General features: G+C 42.3%; 1 protein-coding gene across 5 annotated transcripts in view; it reads left to right on the top strand.

Annotated features, from left to right (window-relative positions):
• The window catches only part of LOC113891607 (multidrug resistance protein 1-like), a 111,665-nt gene that overhangs the window by 72,680 nt on the left and 22,458 nt on the right, over positions 1 to 16,527 (top strand). For 3 of the 5 annotated variants that reach the window (XM_027539863.1, XM_027539865.1, XM_027539862.1), the window contains 5 exons: positions 1,512 to 1,715; positions 10,317 to 10,417; positions 11,842 to 11,982; positions 14,967 to 15,123; positions 15,607 to 15,804. In XM_027539863.1, the coding sequence (XP_027395664.1) occupies positions 1,512 to 1,715; positions 10,317 to 10,417; positions 11,842 to 11,982; positions 14,967 to 15,123; positions 15,607 to 15,804 (801 nt within the window). Of the gene's footprint in view, positions 1 to 1,511; positions 1,716 to 10,316; positions 10,418 to 11,841; positions 11,983 to 14,966; positions 15,124 to 15,606; positions 15,805 to 16,527 lie in introns of those variants that run through there. The other 2 variants (XR_003510806.1, XM_027539866.1) reach the window with 2 other exon arrangements.

Genomic DNA, 16,527 nt, shown 5'->3' with positions numbered 1-16,527 from the left:
TGGATACTGAAAAAGGAACAGTCTCCATCTTGCCTGTGCCACAGACTCTTTCCAGATTATAACCCTTGACTTTGAAATTGAAAATGTGCAAATACAGAGCTGATTTGAAAGGCCACTCCACTCTGACTTATGCCAGATACGGCTAAACCTCCCTTTATATAAGCTCAGTGATGGCATCAGATAAAAATAAATGCTCTGTTATATATGCCGTTTCTTGCAGCCCTGGTGCAATTCCTTGGTATGGAATTTAATTCTAGAGCTATTGGTAGTTTTGTAATACTATTTCCCCCTAGTTACTGGTTTGGTGTTTGTATCAACATAAGTTTCAAATGATTTCAGAAGGTTGACATTGAGGCAGGGGGCTGGGAAAGAATTCTGTCTTAAAACTCAGAGTCGCCAGAAGCTTTGGTTATTAATCAATGTACCTAGTCATTTTGGGGTTGGGAAAAATTTGACCAGGGCCCCAGAGGTGGAAATGACCACTCTAGACTGTTCTCCATCATTAATCTTTCCCTGAGAATGGCCCCACTCAAGCAGAGGAAATTTGGAAAGTTGATAAGACATGGGCCAGAGCAGGAATTTGGAAAGGCTTGAGGTTGTGGGGCATTTCCAGGGTAAGGAAGAGAAGTGTAGAGCAGTGAAGTGAATTGACTTTGTATTTTGACTTCTGACTTTTCAGTTGGAAATAACTGAATGCTTCTGACAGTTGTGCTTCAGACTCCTCCTGGCATGTAAACGGAAGGTTCTGATGCCTGCTTAGTATCGTAAATTTAAATTCCATAACATTCAGCTCTGTGTATTTTTTCTGAACATAGTCTCTCTAGCTCTAGCTCAGTCGTGTCCAACTCTTTTGCGACCCCATGGACTATAGCTCACCAGGCTCCTCTGTCCATGGGATTCTCCAGGCAAGGATACTGGAGCAGGTTACCATTTCCTACTCCAGGGTATCTTCCCGACCCAGGGATGAAACCGCAGTCTCCTGCATTGACAGGTGGATTCTTGACCACTGTACCACCTGGGAAGCCCTGTAAACACAATAAGCATCTCAAATAAGCCACAAAATATCTGGATACCCTCAATGATCAATATTAGGTTTAAATTATGGGTAGTTATACATCTAACATTGGAAATTTCCAACAGTCCCAGTTGAACGTAATTGTCAGCAAGATAAAATAATCTTGCTAATTTGCAGAGCTTGCATTAGGGATCATGGTGTCATTTTTTAATGAAAAGTTTTGTGGTCTTAAAAAATCAAATGAGATAGAAATATGTAATTGAACTCTGAATTATTGACCTACTTTCAATATTTATTCGGAGGTCATGAAAATCCTCATCTGGGAAACCAAATAAAGTTACATGTAAACTTTTACTACTAACTTATTAGATCATAACCGAGGAGATGAGATTTTCACAAAGCTGAATTTTCACAATCCCTAAGAAAATGCATAAGCGTGGATTTTAGAGATGATCGGAAGGTGTCTCTCTAACAGTGTTTTCTGTTTGTTTTGCAGGCTATAGGCTCCAGGCTTGCTATAATTACCCAGAATATTGCAAATCTTGGCACAGGCATTATTATATCCCTCATCTATGGCTGGCAGTTAACACTTCTCCTGTTAGCAATTGTACCCATCATTGCAGTAGCAGGAGTTATTGAAATGAAAATGTTGTCTGGACAAGCCCTGAAAGATAAGAAAGAACTAGAAGGTGCTGGGAAGGTGAGTCAAATGAGATAACATTTCTGACCTGGGTAAGTAAAATATTCTAAGCAGTGTTGTTCTGTTAGTCGTGGCTACTTTCTGTGCTCTGAGGATGGCTTTTGTTTTTGTTTATTTGGCTGTGCTGAGTCTTCGTTGTGGCCTGTGAACTTAGTTGCAGCGTGTGGGATCTTAGTCCCTGGACCAGGGATTGAACCTTGGCCCCTGGCATTAGGAGCACAGGGGTCTTAACCACTGGACCACCAGGGAAGTCCCTGAGAATGTTTTTATAACCATTTCTCAAAGCAGTCTTATTTGACACTTGTTCAGCAGATTGCAAACTGAAGAAAAGTAGCAAAACAAATTCTTAGACTCACAGACTGAAGACTAATTTTGTTGGACTTTTCTAGTTACAATTGTTTTCATATCACTTTTTCTCCTTCCTTCCCCTTTCTCCAGAAATCCATTGCTTTATTGAGGAAAGGAGGCCTATTTAATTAGATGTGGGGAGGGGAGATTTTAAAAACTTGAAAAGTCTTAAAGGTATTCACTCTAACTGGCTAAAATATCATCCCTCTTTCCCTTTCATTACACCTCCTCCCTTCACGTTACTTGTGTTTGCCATCTGTTAATGTTGTTTTTAGTCACTCACTCATGTCCAACTGTTTGCAACCCCATGGACTATAGTCTGCCAAGCTTCTCTGTCCATGGGATTTCCCAGGCAAGAATAACTGGAGTGGGTTGTCATTTTCTTCTCCAGGAGGTCTTCCCAACCCAGGGATCTAACCTGCGTCTCCTATGCTTCCTGTATTGGCAAGCGAATTCTTTACTACTGACTGAATCACCTGGGAAGCCCCATTTACCCTTTATCCTAACATATTTTGCTGGGGGTGGAGGAACCATGTTGCGTGCTTGCCTATTTGTTATTGTTGCTTGATTTGCATTTTGAATCTCCCCTTTTTTTCCCAAAAAGTTTTACTTTATATTGGAGTATAGTTGATTAACACTGTTGTGTTAGTTTGAGGTGTGCAACAAAGTGATTCAGTTACACATGTATCTGTTCTTTGTCAAATTCTTTCTTCATTTAGGTTATTACCGAGTTTTGAGTAGAGTTGTTGTTTTGAACAGATGCATGTATGGCAGTTGCTCTACTCCTCAGGGAGGCCTGTGTGATAGGTTCTTCTATTAGCTCCTTTCGCAGGTGAGGCTGAGGCACAGGCAGGTAATGCCACAGTGCCTCAGAGCTCATAAGTTTCAGAGCCACGATTCAAACGCAGACAGTCATGCTCCCAAGTTGTACCTCAGTTAAGAAACAAAGAGGTCTTTGACATATACAGACTACCATGTGTAAAATACATAGCTGGTAGGAAGCTGCTGTTTAACACAGCAGTGCCCTGTGCTGACCTAGAGGAGTAGGACAGGGGGGAAGCGGAGGCTCAGAAGAAAGGTGGTAAAGCAGTTATCCTCCACTAAAGAAAAATAAAACAGAGGTCTGCTGATGGTGGGGCATAGTCTGATATCACATGATCTGTATCATTGCAGAAACGAGCGGTCAGAGCCGAGCTCCCTCAGAACTAGGCCTACCGTCTAGGATAGGGTGACATCTACCCGTGGACCCTCCAAGGTGCCTAAGATTCAAGGCAGCGACCTGGGCAGATCCAGTGGCCTTGGGTCCTTTGTCTCTGGACCAGGCACCTCACCAATAAGGATGATGAAAAGGGTCCTTTGGTTGGTTATCAGCACTCTCACTGTTTCCGTTGCCTCTCTGCTATCTCCTCTGACTTTTTGTACCCTGTGTCCTTGGGATTCCTTCAGGAAACTTCTTTGGATCAGCTTTAGTGCTTCTCAGTGATTGTCTGGGGGAGAAAGTCCTCATGTGAGGTTTCCTTTGGTCCTGAAGTTCAGCAGCATGGTGCTGGCCCTCAGACGTTGGCTGTGGTCAGGCCCAGGTGACGTCAGCCCCTGGCAGGGAGTCCGTCCTGTGACCAGTCACTTCATTTAATCCTGTACTTTGTGGGATTTTCCCCTATGGTGTTGATTCATCTAATGAGAAGATGAAAAAATGTGCATACAAAGCAAGTGCATTACTGTTTCTAGTGTCATCGTTTATGGAGGTGTTCAGAGTGTCCCAGAGCGGAGGTTTAGGTTGTTTGTAGGAAGATGACCAGTCGGAAGCTGATTCATTGCAAGCCACAGGTTTTCACCTTCGAGGTATTGCATTAGCTTTAAAACTCTGGTCATTTGTTGGAAGTGGGGGGGGTGAAGGGGTGCAGATGGAAACATATGTTTGAGAATAGCAGGTTTTCTGGATAAAGGTCGGGAGTGGGGTAAATGCTCTAAATCGGTGGTTCATGAGAGAGAGATAAAAGCAGATAAGGGAAGTGATTGCTGCACCAACCAGTCTATGAAATAGTAAAAGTCAGCTCCCATCTGATCGTCATTCTCAGGCTACCACTTGTTGATGGTTTATTATATACCAGGCATCATGCTAAGAATGCTACATGTTCTCACTTGATACTCTCAGTAACCCTTTTGAATTACTCTGTTAGATCATAAAACTCAGGGTTCAGAGGAGTCAGGTAACTTGCCCAAAGTCGCATAGCAGCAGCCTAATTGGTCTGTCTGTCCACTTTTTATATTTGTCTGACAGAGGCCACAGTCATCTCTTATAAACATAAATAAGATCTTGCTAACCTCCACCCGTCCAGTGACTTGTGATCACACTGGCAATAAAATCTGACAGAATGTGGTCCACTGGAGAAGGAAATGGCAAACCACTTCAGTATTCTTGCCTTGAGAACCCCGTGAACAGTATGAAAAGGCAAAAAGATAGGACACTGAAAGATGAACTCCCCAAGTTGCTAGGTGCCCAATATGCTACTGGAGATCAGTGGAGAAATAACTCCAGAAAGAATGAGGGAATGGAGCCAAAGCAAAACAACACCCAGTTGTGGATGTGACTGGTGATAGAAGCAAGGTCCAATGCTGGAAAGAGCAATATTGCATAGGAACCTGGAATGTCAGGTCCATGAATCAAGGCAAATCGAAAGTGGTCAAACAGGAGATGGCAAGAGTGAAGATCAACATTCTAGCAATCAGTGAACTAAGATGGACTGGAATGGGTGAATTTAACTCATATGACCATTGTACATCTACTACTGTGGGCAGGAATCCCTTAGAAGAAATGGAGTAGCCATCCTAGTCAACAAAAGAGTCTGAAATGCAGTATTAGATGCAATCTCAAAAATGACAGAATGATCTCTGTTCGTTTCCAAAGCAAACCATTGAATATCATGATAATCCAAGTCTATGCCCCAACCAGTAATGCTGAAGAAGCTGAAATTGAACAGTTCTATGAAGACCTACAAGACCTTCTAGAACTAACACCCAAAAAAGATGTCCTTTTCATTATAGGGGACTGGAATGCAAAAGTAGGAAGTCAAGAAACACCTGGAGTAACAGGCAAATTTGGCCTTGGAATACGGAATGAAGCAGAGCAAAGGCTAATAGAGTTCTGCCAAGAGAACGCACTGGTCATAGCAAACGCCCTCTTCAGCAACACAAGAGAAGAGTCTAACATGGACATAATCAGATGGTCAACAATGAAATCAGATTGATTATATTCTTTGCTGCCAAAGATGGAGAAGCTCTATACAGTCACAAAACCGGGAGCTGACTGTGGCTCAGATCATAAACTCTTTATTGCCAAATTCAGACTTAAATTGAAGAAAGTAGAGAAAACCACTAGACCATTCAGATATGACCTAAATCAAATTCCTTATGATTATACAGTGGAAGTGAGAAATAGATTCAAGGGACTAGATCTGATAGACAGAGTGCCTGATGCACTATGGATGGAAGTTCCTGACATTGTAAAGAGACAGGAATAAAGACAATCTCCAAAAAAAAAGAAATGCAAAAAAGCAAAATGGCTGTCTGAGGAGGCTGTGAAAGAAGGGAAGCGAAAAGCAAAGGAGAAAAGGAGAGATATACCCATTTGAATGCATTTGAGTTCCAAAGAATAGCATTCAATACCCATTGAATGCATTTGAGTTCCAGAAAATAGCAAGGAGAGATAAGAAAGCCTTCCTCAGTGATCAGTGCAAAGAAATAGAGGAAGACAATAGAATGGGAAAGACTGGAGATCTCTTCAAGAAAATTAGAGATACCAAGGGAACATTTCATGCAAAGATGGGCTCAAGAAAAGACAGAAATGGTAGGGACCTAACAGAAGCAGAAGATATCAAGAAGAGGTGGCAAGAATACACAGAAGAACTGTACAAAAAAGATCTTCACGACCCAGATAATCATGATGGTGTGATCACTCACCTAGAGCCAGACATCCTGGAATGTGAAGTCAAGTGGGCCTTAGAAAGCATCACTACAAACAAAGCTAGTGGAGGTGATAGAATTCCAGTTGAGGTAGTTCAAATCCTAAAAGATGGTGCTGTGAAAGTACTGCACTCAATATGCCAGCAAATTTGGAAAACTCAGCAGTGGCCACAGGACTGGAAAAGGTCAGTTTTTATTCCAATCCCAAAGAAAGGCAATGCCAAAGAATGCTCAAACCACCGCACAATTGCACTCATCTCACACAATTTAAGTAATGCTCAAAATTCTCCAAGCCAGGCTTCAGCAATACGTGAATCATGAACTTCCAGATGTTCAAGCTGGTTTTAGAAAAGGCAGAGGAAGCAGAGATCAAATTGCCAACATCCGCTGGATCATGGAAAAAGCAAGAGAGTTCAGAAAAACATCTATTTCTGCTTTATTGACTATACCAAAGCCTTTCACTGTGTGGATCACAATAAATTGTGGAAAATTCTGAAAGAGATGGGAATACCAGACCACCTGACCTGCCTCTTGAGAAAGCTGTATGCAGGTCAGGAAGCAACAGTTAGAACCGGACATGGAACAACAGACTGGTTCCGAATAGGAAAAGGAGTATGTCAAGGCTGTGTATTGTCACCCTACTTATTTAACTTATATGCAGAGTACATCATGAGAAAAGCTGGGCTGGAGGAAGCACAGGCAGGAATCAAGATTATCGGGAGAAATATAAATAACCTCAGAGATGCAGATGACACCACCCTTATGGCAGAAAGTGAAGAGGAACTGAAGAGCCCGTTGCTGAAAGTGAAAGAGGAGAATGAAAAAGTTGGTTTAAAGCCCAACATTCCGAAAACTAAGATCATGGCATCTGGTCCCATCACTTCATTGAAAGAGATGGGGAAACAGTGGAAACAGTGACTGACTTTATTTTGGGGGACTCCAGAATCACTGCAGATGGTGATTGCAGCCATGAAATTAAAAGACACTTGCTCCTTAGAAGGAAGGTCATGACCAACCTAGATAGCATATTGAAAAGCAGAGACATTACTTTGTCAACAAAGGTCCGTGTAGTCAAGGCTATGGTTTTTCCAGTAGTTATGTATGGATGTGAGTTGGACTATAAAGAAAGCTGAGCACCAAAGAATTGATGCTTTTGAACTGTGGTGTTCGAGCAGACTCTTTAGAGTCCCCTGGGCTGCAAGGAGATCCAACCAGTCCATCCTAAAGGAAAGAGGTCCTGAACATTCATTGGAAGGACTGATGCTGAAGCTCAAACTTTGATAGTTTGGCCACCTGATGCGGAGAGCTGACTCATTTGAAAAGACCCTGATGCTGGGAAAGATTGAGGGCAGGAGGAGAAGGGGATGACAGAGGAGGAGATGGTTGGGTGGCATCACTGACTCGATGGCCATGCGTTTTGGTGAACTCCGGGAGTTGTTGATGGATAGGGAGGCCTGCGTGCTGTGGTTCATGGGGTAGCAAAGAGTTGGACACAACTGAGCGACTGAACTGAACTGAACCTCCACCCCTCCAGTGACTTCTGATCACACTGGCAATAGAATCAACCCTGGATTATTAAACTCTGCATGACTCAGCCCATGATGACTTCTCTGACCCTGTGTTGCTCTGCTGTCTCCCTCATCCACCTGCCCTGGCCTCATGGGCCTTCTTTCCGGTCCTACAAAATTCCAAGCTGGTTCCCTCTGGTCTTCATAGCTCTTCTGAGAGGTCTCTCCTGACATTCGAATTCATTACTGACACTTTTCTGCACTTAATGTTTCTTTCCCACTTGTTTATTGATTAATGACCGTCTTCCCTACTAAGGTGGGGACCAGTATCATATCTGTTGTTCCCCTTAAAAGGATGGAGCAGGGCCAGGATTACAGAGCAGGACTGTGTGATGTCAGAGCCGGCTCCTAAAACCACTACACTGCTCGTGGTCTCTGCTCCATTGATTTCTGTCATATTATTCACGAATGAACATTTTTATAGAATAGATGCTTTTTCTTTTTTAGAAATAAAAGCTGTAATCACACTTGAGTTTCTACAAGGGTAGGAGGAGAAGTGTGAGGTTTTTCAGGAAACCTGTGCATATTTTTTGCATTCCTAAAAATCATTTAGTACATGATGGTTTCTGAGGGAAACCCAGTGCTATTGATATTTCCTCCTCTTGAATTACAACATCCCTTTCCTCATAGTGGTTACTGAATCTCTATGTAAAATTTGGAGTAAATGAACCTGCGAGGGTACAGAATAGTAATTAAGCCTTTTCCTAATTTCTTCTTGTGTGACAAGATGAAGATGATTTTGCAGTGATTATATTATTTTACTCACTATTCAAGGTGTGCAGCTCATGAACTCTCACTTTTATTGGGCTCTCCACACACTATAAAGTGATGACGTTACAAACCAAACAATACACACACTGGCGTTAGAAAAAAATGTGCCCAGAAATAAGTATTTCTTAAAATCATTACATTGAAATTCACAGTAAAGTCTGTTTTTTTCCAGCAGACAGTTATAAAGTTTGCTGAATTTTCTTAACTAATGCAAAAAAAGCCTCTTTTCTTTGTTTGAAGCCTCATAAATGAAAATATTTCTACTCTGAGGTCATCACTGAGGGTTTGACTGGAGGTGGATTTTTTTCTTCTAACTTTTTGCTTTCTGCAGTGTTAGTGTTTTCTAAAATAAGTATAATTTTTATAATATGTAAATAATTGCATAAAATATTTTAACATAAGTTGAATCTGGACATTTCCCTGTATTTGTTAGTAGCTTATGGTAAACTTAGTTCATTCTTGTTGGCCTGCTGGGTCAGAACATAATAATTTTAACTTTATTTTTAAAATACTTTTTTTGTTTTTAAGAATATGGTATTAATTTCTTTCTTCTAGTAGCCTTTTGCATTAGTCTTTAAAACCAACAACATCATATCAAATATTCACTATTATCTTTAAAGGTAGGTATTGGTGTAGGATTCAGTAAAGAATCAGTGAGAGTTTAGGTTTGTGATTTTTGTTTTGCCATAAATCACTATAATATAATTGAATTTGTCTGTATTAGAGTCAGTTCTGATCAGGGAAGAGGCCAGAGAAAGGAAGAACATCTTAATATGGGTAATTTCTCATAGTGATTTATAATTTAGACTTACAATCTGAAACTTATTTCTCTTAAAATTAGAGTTAAAAGGGACTCCAGAGACCCTCTTGTCTACCCTCATTTTGCAGACAGAGAGATGTTTTAAGGTCCCACGCTAAAGCAGGCTGAAGTATCATTTTGTATTGTATACTGGTGTTTTCTGTATTTTCTATAGCCTTTTTACCCAGACTCTAAAAAGTGGTAAATGATGTTTGTGTCCTAATGAGATAGCCTTGTTAGAAGTTAACTTTCAACTAAAACATAATCGAATGATAGTAACTTTCTGGAAAACAAAGTGTTAATATGTGCTGTACTCCTTAAAAATTAGTTTATTTTCTTTGATCTTGTTAACTCACTTTTAAGAATGTCTAAGACAATAATTTAATATGGACATAAATGTGCAAGGATGTTTTCACAGCATTCTTTTTAGTAAGAATTGAAAACTTAGTTCAGTAAAAGCTTTGTTCAGTGGTCCTTTAAACAACTCATTGTTAATATATATATTTAATAACCTTGGAAAAGGCTCTTGATATTTGTTAAAGTAAAAAATAAGGCTGTAAAGCCAAACATAGAACCTCAGCCCAGTTTTGTTAAACAGGTATATTTTTAGAAAATAACAGCATGTAAGGTATTATGTAAAATACACTAATACGTAATTTTTCATTACCTTCTTTATCTTTTCAATATTTTCCAAATATTCTTTAGTTGTCTCAAATGACAATTATGCAGAGAAAAATATAAACATTATATATTTTTAATAATAGCAATTATAATGATACTATAATAATTTATATATAATAATTATGAACTGAAAATGTGACCATCATAGAAGAAAGAGCACTTCAATAGAGGTAAAATACTGAGTTCTCAGGTTACTTTCGCTCCTGTAAAGCTGTGTGGCTTTAGGTAAGGGCCTTCATCTGTTGACGCTTGAGAATCTCTTTCTGCAGAGAGGAGTTTAAATTAGCTCATGTTCTTTCCAGATCTAAAACTCAATTTGATAACGTACTTAGTATCTCTTTCCATAGCAAAGAAACTCAGAGGTCATAATAAATATTATTTAATATATAATATTAATCTCTCTAGTGGAATTCCAACTCGTTGCCACTGCTGGCTTTTGTACCTTTAGTGACGGAGTGTTCTCTGTTACAGATTGCCACTGAAGCGATAGAAAACTTCCGGACTGTTGTTTCTTTGACTCGGGAGGAGAGGTTTGAATATATGTATGCCCAGAGTTTGCAGGTACCATACAGGTAATAGCCACTGACGAGTAGGAGGGGAGTATGGGGACTTTTTCAATCATCAGGTTTGTTTTCAGGAAAATTAGTTTGACAGAAGGTAGGGAGTTAGTGGAGAGACTTCTAAAAGGGAACCAATTGGGAAGCAGTTGTAATTCTCCAAGAGAGGAATCACAGGACCTGACCTAAGGCAAGGACATCTCTGAGGTAGATCCAGTGAGAACAGGTAACCGAGGGCAGGGGAGGGAGCCAGGATACTGAGAATGGCTCTGACCCTGTGTTTGCGTGATGACCCTACTACATGATCCTGCTGGGAATGAGTTCTTTGTGGAACGTGAAATTTGGGGTGTCTGTGAGGCTTGAGGGTGTGGTGCTTCCTGAGGACACCCTCCCTTCCTTGTTCTCTGTACCTGTCTCCAGTGCAGACCCTTTGTCCTTTAATGAACTCACGGTGAGTGCTCTAAAAAGTGACGTGGATACGAGCAGGCCCGACCTCTTTGACTCTTTTGTTTCTTATACAATGAACAGATTTGGGTTTTATAGTAGACCCTTTTTATAGGAAAAAAATTGTTTAAAGCCCAGTCCTCAAAACAGAAGCTGAGCTGCTCTGCTTGAAACAGGCCCACTCACCAGTCTGCGCCCACACCACCCAGCTCCATGTGGCTCAAAACCACACGTGTTAACTCCCTGGGGGCGCCTTCCCTAAACCCCCAGAGGGTTGCTGCTGCTAATTCGCTTCAGTCCTCTCCGACTCTGTGGGACCGCATAGATGGCAGCCCACCAGGCTCCCCGTCCCTAGGATTCTCCAGGCAAGAACACTGGAGTGGGTTGCCATTTCCTTCTCCAATGCATGAAAGTGAAAAGTGAAAGTGAAGTCGCTCAGTCGTGTCCGACTCTTAGCGACCCCATGGACTGCAGCCTACCAGGTTCCTCCATCCATGGGATTCTCCAGGCAAGAGCACTGGAGTGGAGTGCCACTGGTGCCTCCTCATTTCTTGCTGTAACATGTTACAAGGGAAACTTCCACTGCATGAATCATCCAGCTCAGCTCCTGGGTCCCCAAGGTCAAGAACACAGCTGGCACCTCTGCGTGGCCCTTCACGTCCCTGCAGCTCATGGGTGTTGGGTCAACACGTGTTGAGCAATTGTTCAGTGTAGAGTACGTACATGTTACATGTCCATGGGTGGGGAGGAGGGAAGGAGTGCACTAACCCCTAACAAACTCTTCTTGTCCTTGGCTTATTTTACCTTGACCTCAACACTTCGAGGTGTGGTTAGTTCTCCATTAAAGTGGAGATGTGATGACCAAACTTAGTGTTTTGGAAATGAAACCCATTTTGTCTGCTATGCCACCATCCTCTACTGCTAACGCATCAAAGATTATGTTTTAAGGACTGAGAAATGAAAGTCAAGTAAATGTCAGAATGTCTTCTTTTCAGAAACTCTTTGAGGAAAGCACATGTCTTTGGAATTACATTTGCCTTCACCCAGGCAATGATGTATTTCTCCTATGCTGGCTGTTTCCGGTTTGGTGCCTACTTGGTGGCACAAGGCATCATGGAGTTTCAGGATGTTCTCTTGTAAGTACGGGGCTCCTATTGACAGTCGGGCTCTAGAAATGAAACCAAGGTGCATGTGCTTCATGCCTGGATAGGAAGCCTTACTGTGGAGCTTCATGAAGAGATTTTGGTGATTCAGAAGTTGGCGTTTTGCCTTTGAGTTTCCGTGTGTTACTCTGAAAGCATCCCATTTCATTTGGAGAATTGGCATCTGCCCTTCTCCCCAGTACTGACTCACACATTTGACCTTCTCAAATCCATGGCTTGGTGGGGTTGTGATTCATCAAGGGGTTTCCAGCAGGTCTGGGTGTTTGGGAAGAAGCCTCACCCAGAGTCAAGTACCTAGTTCCTTTGAGAAGATTCTGAACAGGGCAGCTAAAGAATAGATGTGGAGCACTGAGTTCTGAGAGCTCTGGAATATTCTAGGATACATTTGCTTTGCTTAATAAGAGAAAAGGAATTAGAAGGTAAGAGCTGGAGAAATTGAGGAATGAAAAAGGAAAGCTCTATGGAAATATCTGGCTCATCACTGTGAAATGCAGAAGATTGTACCTGAGTCAGAAGACAGGCCTGGACTTCCTTCTAAAATACTGAATATACAGTTAAACTAAAATATGTGGTTTGGTAGTGAAAAGTGAGTGTAATTTTTCTGAGTGTCTTCATTTGGTGATGTCTGAGCTGCCTTTTGATAGCTACCATAATCAGTGGTGACACAGTTTTATAGTTAAACCAGCATCATTGAAACTTGGAAGGATGTGTCAGTATATTTACATCCCATTTAGGCATTGATTTGTGCATGCATTCCAGGTTTCTCAGGATGACCCCAACAGAAGATTGTAAAATTTCCACTCAACCTTTGTCTGACACATGATATGCAGGTGCTCTTTATAACTATGGCCAAAGGATTGTAATCAGGCTTCACTGGTATTGGTGCTTCGATTAGATAATTATTTTATAATTATTTCTTTGAAAGTGAAAGTGTAGTCTCTCAGTCGTGTCCGACTCTTTGCAATCCTATGGACTGTAGCCCACCAGGCTTCTCTGTCCATGGGATTTTCCAGGCAAGAATACTGGAGTGGGTTGCCATGTCCATCTCCAGGGTATCTTCCGGACTCAGGGATTGAACTCAGTTCAGTTCAGTCGCTCAGTCATGTCCGACTCTTTGCGACCCCATGAACCGCAGGCCTCCCTGTCCATCACCAACTCCTGGAGTCCACCCAAACCCATGTCCATTGAGTCGGTGATACCATCCAACCATCTCATCCTCTGTCGTCCCCTTCTCCTGCCCTCAATCTTTCCCAACATCAGGGTCAGCTCTTCGCATCAGGTGGCCAAAGTATTGGAGTTTCAGCTTCAACATCAGTCCTTCCAATGAACACCCAGGACTGATCTCCTTTAGGTTGGACTGGTTGGATCTCCTTGCAGCCCAAGGAACTCTGAAGAGTCTTCTCCAACACCACAGTTCACAAGCATTGCAGGAAGACTCTTAACTGTCTAAGTCACCAGAGAATCCAAATTAGTGCTTTACTCTGAGGTTAAGGTATTCAACTGATGGAAGTTACTGACTCTTGGATTGTTAGATTCAGAAAATCAGTCTTCTGAGTAAGGGATAGGGGAGACCTGTCTGAAGAGTTATCTGTTTGAAAAAGATCCCACAGGTCTAGATAAGCAGACCAAATGAACCATCTGAGTGATTTGTTCAGAGGTGTGTAGAAACAGCGCTGTGGGCTCCGTTGGCTCAGGCATAGAGCCCAAAGAAACAGACCTGATGGACTCATGGTATGATCCTGGGAAGATCCCCAGTGTTGTATTGGTTCTAGGCCTACTGTTTAAAAAGACATTTTGATCAGTGTGTCCAGAGAAGGGCCCCTGGAATGTTGGGAGTGAAAGGAGTTACCAAAGATGCAAAGGGCTTTTTAAATAATATTCCAGTTCTTTGAAGGGCAGTATTAGGCAAAAGGATGTACATTTCTCTTTGATTAACAAAAGACTTCCTCTAGCAAACTTCCTCCTTCCTGAAACAAAGGATGGGAGCTGGCCTGGGGTGTGCGCCCTGGCACAAACTTGGAGAGCTGGACTTGACATCCTGTGAAGTCCTTCCCGACTTGAAGCTGCTATGATTCCCATGATGTAGATTAAGAATGGCGATGCAGGGACTTCCTTGGTGGTCCAGTGGTTAGGACTCGGTTGCTTTCTATACTGTGGCCTGGGTTCGATCCCTAGGGGGAGCTAAGATTTCAGAAGCTGCAGCATGGCCAAAAAAAACCCAAAAAGAACTCAGTGCATCTTGAGACCAGCACACTATGTGGCTGTTTAAGGAACTCTCTTGTTTGCTGCATGGCTCACGGCTTTTCTAAGACTCTGATCCAATTCCAGCAAAACTGCCTATATCCATTATTGATGGCCACAGATACTGCTGCAAGACAGCCACCCGCTAGCCCCCAGGAATGTACAATAGTGAACATCTGTTCTTGGCTCTGAAGTCTGGGGTCAGCCAGGCAGTTCTGCTGTCTGGCCTAGGCAGAGGAGATCTCAGCTGGGCTCACGCGTGTGTGCAGTGAGCAGTGGGGCCCACACAACACTCTTCTGTCCGTGCCTTGTCCTCCAGCCAGCCAGCCGGGCTTGTGGTTGTGGCGGAATGAGAGAGACAGGAGCACTGAATTGTAGGCTTGGAGCTGGAAACGGTCACTTCCACCACATCCTGTTGGCCAGAGCAAGTCCCAAGGCCAACCCAGATTCCAAGGGTAGGAAGACAAATTCCACTTCTTCCATGGAGAGGCTGCAAGGTCACATTATAAGAAGGCGAAAACCCAGAGAGAGGTGAAACGTGGGGTCATTTTACAATCAGTTAACCACACTGATGTGAACTTATAAGGAAACGGTTGTTTTATTTTTTGACTAATGTGTTGGGATTCTTCGAGGTAGCGCTCTCAGGTTGTAGAAGTGCCACCCTTTGGGCATTGCAGTCGTTAACTCTTGACACATTTTGTCTTTGTTGTTGGCAGAGTGTTCTCAGCTATTGTCTTTGGTGCCATGGCTGTGGGACAGGTCAGTTCATTTGCTCCTGACTATGCCAAGGCCAAAGTGTCAGCAGCCCACGTCATCAATATCATTGAAAAAATTCCTCTGATCGACAGCTACAGCACAGAAGGCCTAAAGCCGGTCAGTTTCGTGTTTTGATTACGTGACCTGCTCCTAACTGATGAATGAATGTATTCTAAGTGGAACTTTAATAAAATCTGTGCTTTTACTTGCTGGTAGTAGAATGAAACTTTCTTGATCAGGGGTTCATTTTAATAAATGCTGATAATATTGATACATGTTAACATCTAGTACTTCTATATAACAGAGCCACAGGGATATAGGAATACTGCCCATTTTATACACAAATCCTGCGAATCAGGTTTTATTATGTGTAGGTAATTCTGTTATAGCTTTGGGTTATCACGTTTGTATTATGTTAATGAGACATGCTGTGGAAACGCTGACCCTTTTAGATCTGTATTACTTTCTAGCAGTTACAACTGAAGCTTGATTGCAATCCAAGGTCGCTGCCCTCTGATACCTGGCAGTACAGAGGATTGGCTCTAAAGTCAGTTTTCAGGATTGCAGCAATGAAATTTACTGTTACTGTCCTGATTTTAGAGTACAGTGGAAGGAAACGTGGCATTTAATGACGTCGTGTTCAACTACCCCACTCGACCAGACATCCCGGTGCTTCGGGGGCTGAGCCTGGAGGTGAAGAAGGGCCAGACGCTGGCCCTGGTGGGCAGCAGCGGCTGCGGGAAGAGCACAGTCGTCCAGCTCCTGGAGCGGTTCTATGACCCCTTGGCTGGCACAGTGGTGAGCGCACTATTTTCTTTATTTTTTTGTGGAATGTAGTTGATTTACAATATTGTGTTAGTTTCAGGTGTACGACAAAGCAGTTCGGTTACACATATACATATATCCACGCTTTTTTCAGATTCTTTACCCATGCAGGTTGTTACAGAATATTGAGTGGAGTTCCCTCAACAGGAGGTCCTTGTCAGCTATCTGTTTTATATATAGAGGATTGTGTGTGCTAATCCCACGCTCCTTATTTATCCTTCTCCAACATGTTTCCCCTTTGGTAACCATAAGTGTGTTTTCGAAATCTGAGAGTCTTCTTTCTGTTTTGTAAAGTTCATTTGTATAATTTTAAAAAATTAGATTCCACGTGAGTGATAGCATATGATATTTGCCTTTCTCTGTGTGAATTACTTCATTTAGTATAATAATCTCTAGGTCCTTCTGAGCATCCTTTCTTGTTCAGCTCATTCCAAATTTTTTGTCTTCTTAATGCCTAGATGTATTTAATTCTCGACCATAAGCCATGGCTTTATAAACCTTTAAACAATGGCCTGACCTCCTTGACATAGTCTCAAAGCTGTGTCCACTGTTCCAGCCAATTTGTCCAACTTTTCCCTCAACTCTACTACCTTCCCCTCCTCGACAGGCAGCCTTTTTGCCTGCCGTCCCCCTTCCCTTGGTCTCAGTTACATGAGAGGATCAGTGGGGGCTGGGGGGTGGGGGGGTGGACATCCA

The sequence above is a fragment of the Bos indicus x Bos taurus genome, chromosome 4 (assembly GCF_003369695.1).
Source record: "Bos indicus x Bos taurus breed Angus x Brahman F1 hybrid chromosome 4, Bos_hybrid_MaternalHap_v2.0, whole genome shotgun sequence".
Classification (NCBI taxonomy): domain Eukaryota; kingdom Metazoa; phylum Chordata; class Mammalia; order Artiodactyla; family Bovidae; genus Bos; species Bos indicus x Bos taurus.
The sequence above is the reverse complement of the archived record's forward strand: the minus strand, read 5'-3'. Positions and strand labels throughout refer to the sequence as shown.